The 11,805-nt window shown below is 41.3% G+C and overlaps 2 protein-coding genes across 9 annotated transcripts in view; both read left to right on the top strand.

Annotated features, from left to right (window-relative positions):
• TUT7 (terminal uridylyl transferase 7) overlaps positions 1–6,004 on the top strand; it is a 62,279-nt gene extending 56,275 nt beyond the window's left edge. For 6 of the 8 annotated variants that reach the window (XM_019625503.1, XM_019625504.1, XM_019625507.1 and 3 more), the window contains one exon: positions 4,983–5,618. In XM_019625503.1, the coding sequence (XP_019481048.1) occupies positions 4,983–5,050 (68 nt within the window). In that variant the 3' untranslated portion in view covers positions 5,051–5,618. Of the gene's footprint in view, positions 1–4,982 lie in introns of all 8 variants that reach the window. The other 2 variants (XM_019625508.1, XM_019625510.1) reach the window with 1 other exon arrangement.
• Positions 6,005–9,873: 3,869 nt separating this feature from the next.
• The window catches only part of ISCA1 (iron-sulfur cluster assembly 1), an 18,602-nt gene continuing 16,670 nt past the window's right edge, over positions 9,874–11,805 (top strand). Inside the window, exon 1 of the mRNA XM_019625512.1 lies at positions 9,874–10,078. Coding sequence (XP_019481057.1) covers positions 9,998–10,078 — 81 coding nt within the window. The 5' untranslated portion in view covers positions 9,874–9,997. The remainder of the gene's footprint in view (positions 10,079–11,805) is intronic.

The raw sequence follows: 11,805 nt of genomic DNA, 5'->3' as shown, positions 1-11,805 counted from the left end.
TATCAAATGAAATATAAATATCATTGCAGAAATTTTACATTTTTTTGTCTTTGTTTCACTTCCACAGAATTTTATCTTAAGATGATATATTTTTAACATATATATATATATATATATATATATATATATATATATATATATATATAAACATGTTATTGATCAGCCTATCATACTTATCTGCAACAAAAATATTTATATAAATTGGATTTTTGAACTCTTTAAGACTCAAAGCACAAGTTTCTTCCTCTGTTTTTTTTTCTTTTTTAAAGATTTTATTGGGGAATTGGGGAAGGAGAACAGTGTTGGAGAATTGGAGAAGGGGACCAGACAAGTTGTTGTTCTTCAGTCTTAGTTGTGGAGGGCGCAGTTAGCTCAGCTCCCAAGTCCAGTCACCATCCGGCCGCCCTTCAGCAGCTCAGGGCAGCTCAGCTCAAGGTGACGTATTCAGTCTTAGTTGTGGGTGGACGTAGCCCACCATCCCATGCAGAAGTCTATCTGGCAGTCTTGTTGTTAGAAGCACATGCTCTCACCAGCTGAGCCATCCTGCCACCTCTTGGCAGCTCAGCAGCAGCTCAGCTTGGGCGCAGCTCACTGGCCCATGTGGGAATTGAACCGGCGACCCTGTTGCTCAGAGCTCGTGCTCTTAACCAACTGAGCCACTCGGCCAATCCACAAGTTTCTTCTAAATTTTTACAGTTACTAGTATAATATGTTACAAATTTTGATTAAAAATACTTTTTATGTTTTACATAGTAAAAATGGCTGTCATTTAATGAAATACATGGGATTTTTTTCCCCATACATTTATGTATCTTTGGATCAGTATTACTTATTGCAGATGTATAATAAGAATCTATAACCTGCTTTTTCATATCCATTTAACAAAATGATTTTGAAATTTATATGTGTTGCTGTATATAGATTTAGGGATTTTTTTTTTTAAAGATTTTATTGGGGAATTGGGGGAGGGGAACAGTGCTGGGGAATCAGGGGAGGGGAACAGTGCTGGGGAATTAGGAGAGGGGAACAGACAAGTTGCTGTCATTTTGTTCTTCAGTCTAGTTGTGGAGGACGTTGCTTTACTGGCCCAAGTTGGCACCATCATTGCGCTCTTCCCGGGCGAGGCAGATCAGTCGCCGGCCTCTGCATGGCCACTCACGGCGGCTGCTGGCCGCTCACGCTGGCTACTGGCTACACACGGTAGCCCACGTCAACCCACTGCAGCACGGGACGGCAGCTCACACCGTCGCCAGCGACTCATGGCAGCCCAGCTCCAGGTTGAGCTGTTGTTCAGCATCTTAGCTGTGGAGGGCAGTGTCACTGACCCTCATATGTCGGATCCGAACCGGGGCCCTCTGGCGTGCCAAGCCAGCTCTTAACCAACGCACCACTCGGCCAGCAGATTTAGGGATTTTTTTTACAGTATTTTGTATTCACATGAATATGGAATATTTTACGTATCTGTTACCAAGTACATGAACATTTAGATTGTGTCTGATTTTTTGCTGTTATAAACAGTGTTGTGAACATTCTTGTGTGGGTCTCCGTGAGCATAGATGAGAGATTCTATTGGGTTTGTGTACCTAGAAGTTAAATTGTTAGGTCATAGCATATTTGCATTTTCTGTTTAGGTAGATACTATCAAATTGCCCTCTTATTGGTTGAAACAATTGCCACTCCCACCAGCAATGTTTATTTTTGTATATCTGATGAGAAAAATACTTTGGTGTTTTTCTAATGTATATTTTCTTGACTCTGGTAATGTTAACTACATTTTTATGTGTTTACTGGCCTGTTGGAGTTCCTCTTTCTGTGAATTACCTATTCAAATCATTTGCCTATTTTCCTGTTGTATTATGATTTCCTTATTAATTTGTAAGGGTTCTTCATTTATTCTGAATACTGCTCTATTATTCTATACATTCCAGGTATCTTCCTTCACTATAACTCATCTCCAACTTGTTTTTATTGCTACTCCATAGTTTTTAATTTTGAGATAATCAAATAATTGGTTTTCCATGAGTAGTTTTCATATTCATGTGGTTCATGATTTTAGGGTCAATCTTTGAGAAATTCTTCCCCAACCTGAGGCCATAAAGATAGCCATCTATATTTTCTTCTAATATCTTTTAAACTTGACTGTTCCTATTTATATCTTTAATCCAGCTGGATTGTGTGTAAAGTATGAGGTAGTGATCTAACCTTTTTTCTCCTCGAGTAAAAAGCCTCTCAGTACTTTGTACAGTTCAGAATATCAAAGATGTGTTCCTATAGACCAATAGTTATTGTGGTATAAATACTACAGTGGAGTGTTTTGTCTCTTCCTGACTGATATCTCTCATGTTTCACTGTGAGTTGACTGTCTAGATACCCTGCTTTGAAAAGTTTTCTTTTGGGGGTGGAGGGGCATAAGTTTTTATTTGCATACTTAATATGTTTGCTTTAGAAAATTTAGAAAGTATAGTTAAGCAAAATGAAAAGAAAGGCCATTAATATTTGTTCCATTCTAGAACATTAACTACTATTTAGGTTTTGGAGGTAAAATCTTTCCATCTTTTTACAATATAATAATTGTTTAACATTTATTGAGTACTTTCTATGTGCCAGGTACTATTCCAGTTGCTTTACATGTATTCATTTAATCTTCACAATAACTCTAAGGGGGTGGGTATTGTGCCCTGATTTTACAGATAAGGAAAATGTGGCATCAAACTTACCATATTTGCCAGCGTATAAGACGACTGGGCGTATAAAACGACCCCCTAACATTTCCACTCAAAATACAGAGTTTGTTATATACTCGCCGTATAAGACTACCCCCTCTTCCGCACACCTTCCACACACCAAATAAAAGGTAAAACAATACCAGATTTGATTTGGCCCACTGAAGTGCAAACAAGCGTATTGTATTTCGTGTCACCACATAACCGTTTTGGCGATGTTGAGCCACCATGTCTGCTACATGTTTTTCGAGTTCTGGCCAGTGTGGGGTGCCTCTTCTTAATGCACACTTACCCCTTGGCATACTCTTTAATGCTTTCTCATTTGATTTCCAGTCCCGAACCATCTTTTCTGTTACTCCATATTGTCTTGCAGCAGCACAATTATTATTTTCCTTAGCAAAGTTTATAACTTTCAGTTTAAAATTTGCATCATACTTCTTTCTTTTGGCTGGTGCCATGATAGGGATGATAGGGGTTTGACTGGTCGACATTTTCTATGCTGTACTGTACAATGGTGCAGTATTGTGGTTGGCTGTTGGCTGTATACAAAGCCTGATTTGATTGGTCCCTGCTCCCTGTTTGCCCGCCCTGTCACTATAGCAGTCTGGTCCACCCTTGCATCAGCATCTCCCTGGGACCTCACTAGTGCGCAAGTGCGAGCTCTTCAACATTCTAACAGGCACCATGATAGCGCAAAATCGCGAATCTTCAATGCATATGTAAAGAAATATACGGTAACCCGAATTTACCACACTCGCAAAATCGCACACAGCCGACCATACACTCAGTATGGTATCGCAATTCGCGATTTTGCGCTATCATACTGGGTGTATGGTTGGCTGTGTGCGATTTTGCAAGTGTGGTAAAATCGCATAACAGCAAAATCGCATAACAGCCAAGCATACACCCAGCAGCGCTGCTGATGCCTGAACGGTATGTGGAATGAAGTGGGCGGGCATCGGGAGGCCACTATGGCACGGGGCAAGCACTATGGGCAGTCTATCTGAAGTGTACCTGGCGTATAAGACGACCCCCCACTTGGAGGCATATTTTTCAGGGCCAAAAAATCGTCTTATACGCCGGCAAATACGGTATATGATTGGTGGGGTTTTCATGTGTATGTAATACTATTTGTGTGGTTTTATAACCCACTTTTTTCATGTTATTATCCTATGCATACCTGGTATTCTATTGTGTTCATAATATGCTTAGTCATATCACAAATTTTGGACATTCTTAAATTATTGTATGTTTTAATGAACATTTAGCAAAATTTCTACCCACTTCCCTTTCCTTCAGATCTTCCTTTAAACAATTTGTTGATCAGAAATTGGTATCTTGTTTTAATTTGCATTTCTTTGATTACCTATTGATATTGAATATTTTTACATATACTCATGCTATTTTTTTTCTTTCATATATTGCTTGTTCTTTCCCCAGCTACCTATTGTTCATCTTTCCTCTATTTTATTAATGAAAAAGGCATAGTAAGCCTTTTTTCATAAGTAAAGCATATGGTGGTGTGCTAAGGAAACTTCCCCACACCAAGATTGTATAAATATTCACCATTCTTATACTTTGACTCTTATATTTAGTACTGTAATTCATTTGGAATTGGGTGGAGAGGAAGGATATGATGTGAGAAAGGAAACTACCCCTAACCCCCAAAATTACTTATTTGACACAATAACAGTTACTGAACAATGCACACTTTCCCCTATTGGTTTGAAATGCAGTTGTTGTTATATACTATTTTCTTAAACATAATCACTTAAGAATTTCTCAATTTTCTTATTTATCTATTTGTTTAGACTCCAGAACAAAAATTATCAATTGTTCTGTGGTTTGGTTTTATTTAGTAATCCTCATTTCTGTCCTTCACCTGTAACTATAATAAATTTACTTCTTTTATATCAGTGTTATTACTGCAGTGTCATCATTTACAGCTTCATGTCTGCAGAGTAATAAGGAAAGATATTTATTTCTGACCAGAGAATTCTCTGCAGTCTGTTACGGTTGGTTGCAAATGAAGACAGTAATCTATAAAAGTAGAGCCTTTGAAAAATTCACCTGCACCGTTATGGAAATACTGAACATGCAAATGTATATCTAGCCTAATTACTTAATTCAAAACAAGTGACCAATTCCAGTGTGAAAAGTCTCTGTGAATAATTAACAATAAGAAATAGTTTTATGGATTTTGCAATGAAATGGGGCTTGTTTTATTGATGTTCTGTTTTGTTTTCTCCCCTCCTCTAGGTAGCCTTTCCAGTAAATACATGACTCAGGGAAAAGCTACGGTGAAGAGGACCCAGCAGGAATCATGAAGGAAGGGAAAGCAGCACTCTGAATGGCCACTCAGGCATTCCTATTCACTTTGAAAATTAAGTTCATTTCGCAGGACACGGGGGCATAGATCAGGCTTCAACTTAACATTTAAGGGAAATGTCAGATTGTTTTTTTAATTGAATGAAATTGTTAATGAGGAAAAAAAAAATTTTTTAATATAATCTTAACCTATCACAAATCCCATAGATTTAAGGATTTTAATAAAAAGCCATGGTGTATGCATTTAAGCCAGGTTTTTAAAAAATGTAACTATGGGCCAGTATTCAGTGAATACAATTACGTGGTTTTTAATTTTCAAAACACACTAAAAATGGTGTGCTGATGAACCCCAAGTAAATTAATCCTTTTTTTCCGGTAAGTCCCTTTTTTGTTTTGAACAGGGGAAATTATATTTATTGTTGTTTACCGAATCCTTGTGTGAAAGTGTGTCAAATACGTGTGAACTGCTACTACTGTATTTACGATTTACAAACCTTATTTTATTGATATTTGTAGAAGAAGTGATAAAATGAACATGAATACCTATTTATGTGAGTCTTCCATGGATGAGCAATGCCACTGAGGGGCTTTTTGTTTTTCCCCCTCTCTAATTTTAAGTAAGTTGACATATAACTACTTTGCTGATAAAAATGAAGGAAAACAAGTAGTCCTGTTTGCTGCTGAAAACATTTTCAAAGGAAAAATGACAAAAGTGCTTTTTACTTTTTATAACATTCAGAAATGAGGGTGGAGAGCTTAAAAAAAAAAAACCCTAAAGATTAAAGAGACTGTCTCTACCAATCACAGATTTGGTTGGTGTCATTTTGGGTCTGACTGGAACCCTCATGGAACTGTTTCTCTAACTTCACAAGCCCTTCAGAAGTAGTACATGGTCAGAACTATTCCTTGGTTTATTTATCATTTTGAAATAAAATCAGAATTTTGACCTGTAATTTTAGCCACATCACTTCCCAGTGAGAGTTCTATATTCCATGAGGAAACTGGATCGAGGAGTAGGGCAGTACATGCCCATGTTCCCTTAATTTGAACTCACGCAGCCTGCTGTTCATGGACACCCACTGTGTGCCAAGCACTGGGGATGTGTAAATAGGAGGCCCAGACTTAGGGGGGTGAACACAGAGAGAGGGGTGCAGAAGGTGCTTTCTGGATAAGCATTCCCAGATAGGAGAGGACTCAAAAATTACATACCTGTGTGCCCTTCTTTTAAACACTTTACTTGAAGACATATTCCAGCTAAAGAAGAATAAAAATCAACTTTAGAATTGGAAGTTATGGTAGAATTAGTGATCATTCCTTACTCAACGTTGAATGAACACAAACTCGTGTGTTAAGTGAATTAGGAAACCTGGGCTGAAACTCTGCTCTACCTGACTTCCCTCAGCTGCTGCTCTTCTGAGTTCTCTTACCTTGGGACATGAAAGGCAACTTGAACAGGCCCACAGTTCTTGTCACCCTTTGGGAAGCCCGTTGATGCTGTTGTCTTCTGGCATTACAGCAGATATCTGAGGCCAGCCTAATTTTTGTCCCCTTGTAGGTTTTATTTTTTCTGCTTGGGTGCTTCTGTGTTTGTTTATCCCTGTAACTTTTGTGTCAATAACTTGTGTGTGAAACAAAATCGAATCCAGTTATCTCCCCACCCAAGTTGCTTTTCCATTTGAGAAAGCATTTATATTCTTAACTTTTTTCTCAAAAATCCTTTTGTCTTAATATTTTTCTCTCTATCTTTTTCCTTCATGCTAGGAACACTTCTCAAGTTTAATCTTCACATGACTGGCTTGATTTTTAGTGTCGTGCTGTTTTATGTTTCTAACAAGAATTTTGTCATTTCAATTCTAATTTTGACTTAACCCTACCCACCTTCCTTTTCCTCTCATCCTTTTAGTTATTTTTATCTTTTTATAGAAATCATGTTTTCCTATATCTTTTTAAGGATGTTTAAAAGTTCCCTGCATTCTATTCTGATTACTAAAGTAGATTCTACCCAGTGTATTGGGCTTTTTTTGTTTTGATCCCTAACACTGGATCAGTGGGACAGTGACCAGTATTTGCCAGCAGACCTGGAAAACTGACTGCCCTTGGTTCTTTGCTCCCTTTATTTGGATACTGGTTACAGTCCCTTCTCTGCACCCCAGCTGGGGGACAGACATATCTGCTCCATGCCATGTCTAGTTCCCAGGGCATAGCTATCTTTCATATGCAGCTGGCCTGTCTCATAACAAGCTCCACAAATGCACCACTACTGGGGTTCTCCTTTTCTCTTTTCTCTCAAAAACAAACAAAAATATGAAACCCATTTTGTATAGCCCCAATCAGTATTTTTTAATCTCTGTGTAGAGAGAGTATTAACAACGTGGATCTGAGTGGAAAAATTTGTGGGTAGATTGGTCAATAGCGTTCATAGTGTTACAGGAAAAAGTTGAAAAGCAGATACAGAATTTAGCACCCATAAAACCGTAAAGATGTGCTCTGTGCTTTTTTTGTATGAAAGCAGGCGTGTTTGGACAGCAGTCAAGAATTTTGCGAGCTTCAGTGTGGAATTCTAGACTTCACTGGGATCTGGCTTTGCCGGTTTTCCAGCTGAGTGTGGCACTTTGCCCTAACCTCTTGGCAGTTCCATTTCCTTGCCTATAAAATGGAAATCAGATCTGCTGTTCCACAGAGTAATGAGGATCAAGTGAGGTCTTACCAGGAAAAGACTTTAAAATAAAGGCTGGAGCCCTGAAACTAAATTCTGAAGTGCAGTACTGAACATTTCCCTATTGAAAGTTTTTAACCGGTTAGTGGAAATCCAAAAGTGTTTACAGCTTCCCAAATCCTCCTCATTTCAACGCCACAGGACAGCTGCTGCTCTGAGATAAAGAAGCTCACATATTTCTTACATAGTCATGAAAACTCTTCTAATGACACACCAATTTAAGGGGTCTGCATCAGTTTCAAATAACAGGTATTAATCTAACGTAGATTTTGTGATTTAGCATTTTAATGCAAAACAGCTAACCAAGTTAAAAACTGAATAGTGTGTATTAAAGGAAACAAGGTTATTAAACATACACAGGATCCTGAATTAAGAAAACTTAAGAACTAAATTTCTAAAATAGTGTCTAATGCACTATACTAAAAAGCTTTCAGCATCATTTGTAAAATAGCCAACACTCCTTTCCTATACAGCTCAAAGTTGTGAGGCTACCATGAGACTGCTCAGGGGTTCTTTTGAAAGTTGTAAAGTGCTACACAACTGTATAATATTTCAATAATTGATAAAATGATAATGGCATTTTTCCATTTTTATTAACTTCATTTTTTAGAGCAGTTTTGGGTTTGCAGCAAAATTGAGTGGAAAAGTACAGAGAGTTCCCATTTGCCTCCACACACCAACCGCCCCCACTATCCACATGCTGCACCAGGGTGGGATATTTGTTATAATCCGTGAACCAACAGGGACATACTATTATCACCCAAAGTCCATAGTTTACATTAGGACTCATTCTTGGTGTGGTCCATTCTGTGAGTTTGGACAAACGTGTAACGGCATGTACCCGCCACTGGTAGTGTCATACAGAGTAGTTTCACAATATATGGCATCTTTAAATATCCATTACTTAACAATGTTTACTGAGTGCTGCCATGAGCCTTTGCACTCTTCTAAGGGCTTTTCATTTAATCACAATATCTGGAGGAGGAAAGACATGAGAAATAAATTACCTTGTCCCTAATCACCAAATTTATCAGATGAAGCCAAGAGACAAGCCCCACCACACTACTGTCTCTTAATCCCGGTTTCTTCTATGTGCTTTGGGATTTGGGGGGAAAATATAACCATCCTCTTATTGTCGATGCAGTTGCATTTCAGTAGCAGGGAGGCGGAACTACTTAAAGGAATTTTGAACTATCCAATCCAGCAGGCTCTAGGGGATTAGATAAACTGGGCTCTAAGACACACTGCACTGATTAGTTCTTCCCACATCAAAACACTGAGCAACAATCTATTTTTCCGAGCACCACTCCACAGAACCTCCTCTTTCCCTTTACCTCTAGCACTTCCGCGAGAAATGCCGCCTAGCCTGATGTTCTCCCATCTGCTAACCCTGCAGCATTTCTATCCTACCATGATTTCTAATTCTTCCCTGGACCCTCCGTTTATCAGGTTTCCTGTGTATGTTCTGGTATAGTGCCTGGTGCTCAGCAATATATGGTAAATTAACGGGCAGAATTGAAAGGCAGAGCCACTGAGCAGCCACGACAAGGTCTGACCAACAACAGTTCAATCAAGCTTATTGATTGGGTCTCGCTATAAATGATTTTTCACAGAGCTGCCCAGTCACATCTGAGAGTAGGTTTGAGTTCCAAAATCAGCACCTAAAGCGAAAATTGCATTAACACCACCCATCAACATCCCAGGCAGTACAACACGCTTGTTGGGGACTCTTAATTTATATGACTCCGCCGTAATTCTACATTCTGAAGAACTGCCCAGCTGGACCAAAAAAAACTGAAATGTATGTAGATGTCCAGGCCTTGGAACCATTCTGCCATTGACAGCGCCCCTCCCGTAGTGGGGTGACTCCAGCTTTCCTAAGCGGTGGCGCCGCACCTTGTCCAGGGGGCAGGTCCTGGAGCGACACGCCACCGGAGCCCACAAGTCGGAGGTCATTCCGCATGCATGCCCCAGCCCCTCTCCATACTTGGCGCTGAGGTCGCCCTAGCGGTGATGACCTTCCAAGGGCCCAGCGCCGTGTCACTACGCTCCGCCCTCCGCCCGTCACTCGAGGCCCGCCCAATGGTGGAGGCGGGGCGGACCCGCGCGGGGCGGAGCTTGGGGCGCTCTGCGCCAGAGCTTGTGGCGTCAATGCGCCCGCCGTGTCCATGGAGAGAGGCTGAGGCAGCCGAGCTCCGGCCCGAGGCACCGGGGCGCCTGGACGGCGAGGATGTCGGCTTCGTTAGTCCGGGCCACTGTCCGGGCTGTGAGCAAGAGGAAGCTGCAGCCCACCCGGGCTGCCCTCACCCTGGTGAGTGGCCGAGGAGTGCGGCCGGACCCATGACATTGGTTCACCTTCGTTCCGCAGGGGGCGATCACGGCAGCAGCGCGCGGCACGGCCGAGCGGCTGGGCCTGGGCCCGGGCCCGCTCCGCAGCCGCCGCCCATCCCCCACCTCGGGATGGGAAGATAAACAAATCCGGGAGGGGCTGCTTCGCGGGAGCTGGCGCCCGGAGGACTACGTTTCCCATCAGGCCGCGCGCCGCCGCGTGCTGGGGAGGGGACGGTGTACGTGCGCGACCCCCGGCGGTCCGCGGCGTCCTGCCTAGAGCCCAGGACCCCCTCTTAGGGTCTTCGTGGCTGCAGTGCCTGAGCTCGGAGGTTGTTTAGAGGTCAGATGTGCCAGGCGCCTGGGATAGCTGAGTGAGTAAACCAGGATACCTTCCCCTGTGGTGCCCGGGAGGACGGGAGACCGCCGAAGGCCCACAGTGGAGGTGCAATGATTGGCAGTGAGAGCACGGCCCCAACAAAGCCCACCCCCTTGCTGAGATCGAGGCTGCTGCGCATCAAGGGTTACTTCCTGGTGCTGGAGGTAGAGGAGGCTTTTTAAAACACCCTTTGTGTCTGGGGAAGTCTTAGGCACAGAGAACAGAGGATATAGATTTCTACCCTTAGTTTGTTTACGGCGTTTTCTGGGTGAAAGGCCTAACCCACTCTAAGGGCACTCGAGTACGTCGCAGATTCTTAAAGAATTTACCGCACATACTGGATCCCCGAGGCACTATGCACTTTTTATTTTTTAACTAAGGGAAAATTCACATAAAATTAACCATTTTAAAGTGTTCAATTCAGTGGCATTTTAGCACATTAACAGTGTTGTGCAACCATCACCCCTAATTAGTTTCAGAACGTTTCATCCCAAAAGAAAACCCTGTAGCCATTAAACACCCACTTATATTTGCAGTTTTGAAAGATTAATTTCATTGGAAAGGTTACGATCAGTATAAAATTTTCACACATATCCCCTCTTGGTTAAGGAGACTACTTTGCAAACATCTATCACCTAGAGACTGGGAAAATAGATTACTGTGTTCAAATTGAATCTTTGAGTCCATTCAATGTAATGACATAAGAAGGTCGTTTGCCAGAAAATTATTTGTAACAAAACAGAAGAAAGTCAGTCGTGATCAGGTGTTAGAATTCATTTTTACAATGGATTGATGTTTTAGGCCCATAAGAAGGTTATCCTGATTATATAGGGTACTGTATTCTATATTTTGTCAGTATCACCACGCCTGTTTTCATGTTTGAAAGATATACCATCGATTTTTCTAATTTTCTGAGTGTTGAAATCATAAGAACTCATACTTTGCATCTCCTTTCAATCACAGTAAAAATTACTCAGAATTCAAAAGAATTGCACTAGTAACGAACGAACGGTAGAGCCAGGAAGTACAGAGACACTTTTTTGCCTTTTCTTCACCATTTGGCATGTAACCTGTTACTTCAAAATTTCTTGAGTCACCTTCTTCCTCTCCATTCTGCGGACATTTAAGACCTATGTTTCTGGATGAGAAATAAATGTTACACAGTTTCCACCTCGCATGGGCAGTCATGGGCCAGGCCTTTGCCACCTCTAGGAGTTACTAAGTATGATACAGCCCACATTCTCAGACCTAGGATCTCGCCCACCCTTTCTCCTTGTGCCTTACTAGATTTTACCACTTACCAGGCCAATGCTGCTATCAGCACTGCTTAA

Source organism: Hipposideros armiger, unplaced genomic scaffold (assembly GCF_001890085.2).
Source record: "Hipposideros armiger isolate ML-2016 unplaced genomic scaffold, ASM189008v1 scaffold_632, whole genome shotgun sequence".
Lineage (NCBI taxonomy): Eukaryota > Metazoa > Chordata > Mammalia > Chiroptera > Hipposideridae > Hipposideros > Hipposideros armiger.
The sequence above is the reverse complement of the archived record's forward strand: the minus strand, read 5'-3'. Positions and strand labels throughout refer to the sequence as shown.